This window comes from Plectropomus leopardus, chromosome 9 (genome assembly GCF_026936395.1).
Source record: "Plectropomus leopardus strain MGB_pleo_1.0 chromosome 9, ASM2693639v1, whole genome shotgun sequence".
Classification (NCBI taxonomy): Eukaryota; Metazoa; Chordata; class Actinopteri; order Perciformes; family Serranidae; genus Plectropomus; species Plectropomus leopardus.
Window position 1 is genome coordinate 709943 of NC_142184.1, and position 2558 is coordinate 712500.

At 50.1% G+C, this 2558-nt stretch overlaps 1 protein-coding gene across 1 annotated transcript in view; it reads left to right on the forward strand.

The window, feature by feature from the left end:
* The first annotated feature begins 448 nt into the window (after positions 1 to 448).
* The window catches only part of slc6a8 (solute carrier family 6 member 8), a 98169-nt gene continuing 96059 nt past the window's right edge, over positions 449 to 2558 (forward strand). Inside the window, exon 1 of the mRNA XM_088081558.1 lies at positions 449 to 2406. Coding sequence (XP_087937684.1) covers positions 2058 to 2406 — 349 coding nt within the window. The 5' untranslated portion in view covers positions 449 to 2057. The remainder of the gene's footprint in view (positions 2407 to 2558) is intronic.

Below are 2558 nucleotides of genomic sequence, written 5' to 3' on the forward strand. Positions count from 1 at the left end.
TTATATATTCATTAAAAAAAGAGGCGATAAGTGTGGATGGTCTTTAAAATTTACCTCAGAGTCAGAATCAGAATCTGCTTTTATTTACACACACAAGGAATCTGTTTTGGTGCAAAACTATGAATATAAAGGAATAAAAACAGTCCGTTTAAATAGAGAAAGACATAAGATAAAAATATAGAAGCAATATAAAAATATAAAAAATAGAATATAAAAGACACAAAATAAAAAACAGAACACTGCAGGGACAGATCTGTGCGTGCGTGCGTGTGTGTGCGTGCAGAGGGTGGGGTGGGGGGACCCCTGTGACGTCAGAGATGTGGATGAAAAAGGAGAGGGGCTCGTGCAGGTCCACGGGGGGGGGGCATCCTGATGGCGTGTACGTGCGGGGGGCGTGACCGTGTGCGTGACGTCACCGCGAGCAGCCGCTTGTCCTTTTAAAGCCGCCGCTCGGACGCACGGACGGACACACGCAGACAGACAGAGAGACACACCGACAGACAGCGGGACTTTAAATAGCTTGGAGCGTCTTTACCGGGACATCTGACCGCCGAGGACCGGAACGCGTTCAGGTTCTCCGGACACTCGGCTCTCCTGCTGCTCCTGCTCCTCCTGCTCCTCTGATGGAGCTGCAGCCGCTACTCCGCAGCCCGCACCGCCCGCCCTACGCCCGCCGCGGCCGCCGGGACTGAAGCCGCTCCCGCCGGTGTCTCCCGGTGACCGTGTCCCCTCCGTCCTCCGTGTCTCCCCGCAGGCCGCCGTCTCCTCCGTGACTCTCAGTTCCCATGCGATTCTTCAGACTCACATTCAAGTGTTTCGTGGATTGTTTTTGAAGGTCGCTGTCCGCGTGCGGGTCTGATTCTCTTTATTTTTTATTTTCACCATTTTTGTTTTTTATTTTAAAAACCTGATTTCGGATCTTTGAAGGAGAAATGTCTCCGGATTATTCGTAAGACATTTAAAATTTCTAACCTTTTTTTTCGTTTTTAATTCGTGCGAATCAAATTGGATTAATAAATAAATTAGTGGATCATCGGAGTGGATCCACCTGCAGCGCGCGCACACGAAAATAATAATAATAAAAGCAAATTTATTATTATAAGAAGAAGAAGACGGAACCGGAGAGTGAAGCCGGTGACCGGACCGCGCTGAAGCTGCTGCGGACTGACTCATCGGTTTGTGACCGGGACTCTGACCGGAGGTGAGTCTGAGACCACCAGAGCCACCAGCTGCTCTGATACTGGACTCTGATACTGGACTCTGATACTGGACTCTGATACTGGACTCTGACACTGGTCTCTGACACTGGTCTCTGACACTGGTCTCTGATACTGGTCTCTGATACTGGTCTCTCATACTGGACTGTGATACTGGATTGTGATACTCGTCTCTGATACTGGACTGTGATACTGGTCTCTCATACTGGACTGTGATACTGGACTGTGATACTGGTCCCTGATACTGGACTGTGATACTGGTCCCTGATCCTGGTCCCTGATACTGGACTGTGATCCTGGTCCCTGATACTGGACTGTGATCCTGGTCCCTGATACTGGACTGTGATCCTGGTCTCTGACTGGCAGCGACACAGAGCTGCAGATTAAAGGGAAAGTTGACTAAAATTGTTTCTGTGTGACTGAAAGAAAAAAAGTGATTTTCGGTGAAAAACCTGCTGGAGCTAAAAGAGACTCTGAACTGGTTCCTGACTGGTTTTGATCTGGATCTTTACTGGTTTTAAGCTGGTTTCTGACTGGTTGAGTCTAACTGGAAAAGATTTCCACACAAACGAGCGAAACTTTCCACAGTTAAAAGAAACTCTGAGACACGCCCGAAGTCTCTAAACAGTTTAACTGGTTTCTAACTGGTGTCTGACTGGTTTCTAACTGGTGTCTGACTGGTTTCTAACTGGTGTCTGACTGGTTTAGCAGATTTTAACACAGAAGAAAAGAAACTTTCAGAAATTCGAGGAAGGTCAGAGACTGCGGTCTGGGCTTCTTAGCTGACTGGTCTGTAACTGGTCTGTAACTGGTTTCTAACTGGTCTGTGGACTGAGCGTGATGGAGAAGCAGGCTCTGCCAGCCTCCTCCTGCTCTCTGGTTCTCCTGGAGGAGACCAAGAAGAACCCCCTCCTCCTGTCTAACGGCGGCAGCGGCGGCGGCGGCGGCGGCGGTTACCCTCCCGCGGCCTCTAACGGCAGCCTGGTGGCGGGGTCCGGCAGCGTCAGCGGCGTGATGGGAGGAGCTTGTGGTGGACCAGAGAAGAGAGTGGTGACGGGGGCGGGGCCAGGATACCCGGAGCGGGAGACTTGGACGCGGCAGATGGACTTCATCATGTCGTGCGTGGGCTTCGCCGTCGGGCTGGGAAACGTGTGGCGGTTCCCGTACCTGTGCTACAAGAACGGAGGCGGTGAGTTATTATTATTATTATTGTTATTATTATGATTATTAGTGTGTTTCTGAGGGTGATGAAGGGTTGACAGTGAGGGGCGGGGCTTAAACGACGAGGGGGCGTGGTTTCTGCTGGCTTTGACTCTTGCACTGTTTTGGACAAATATATTT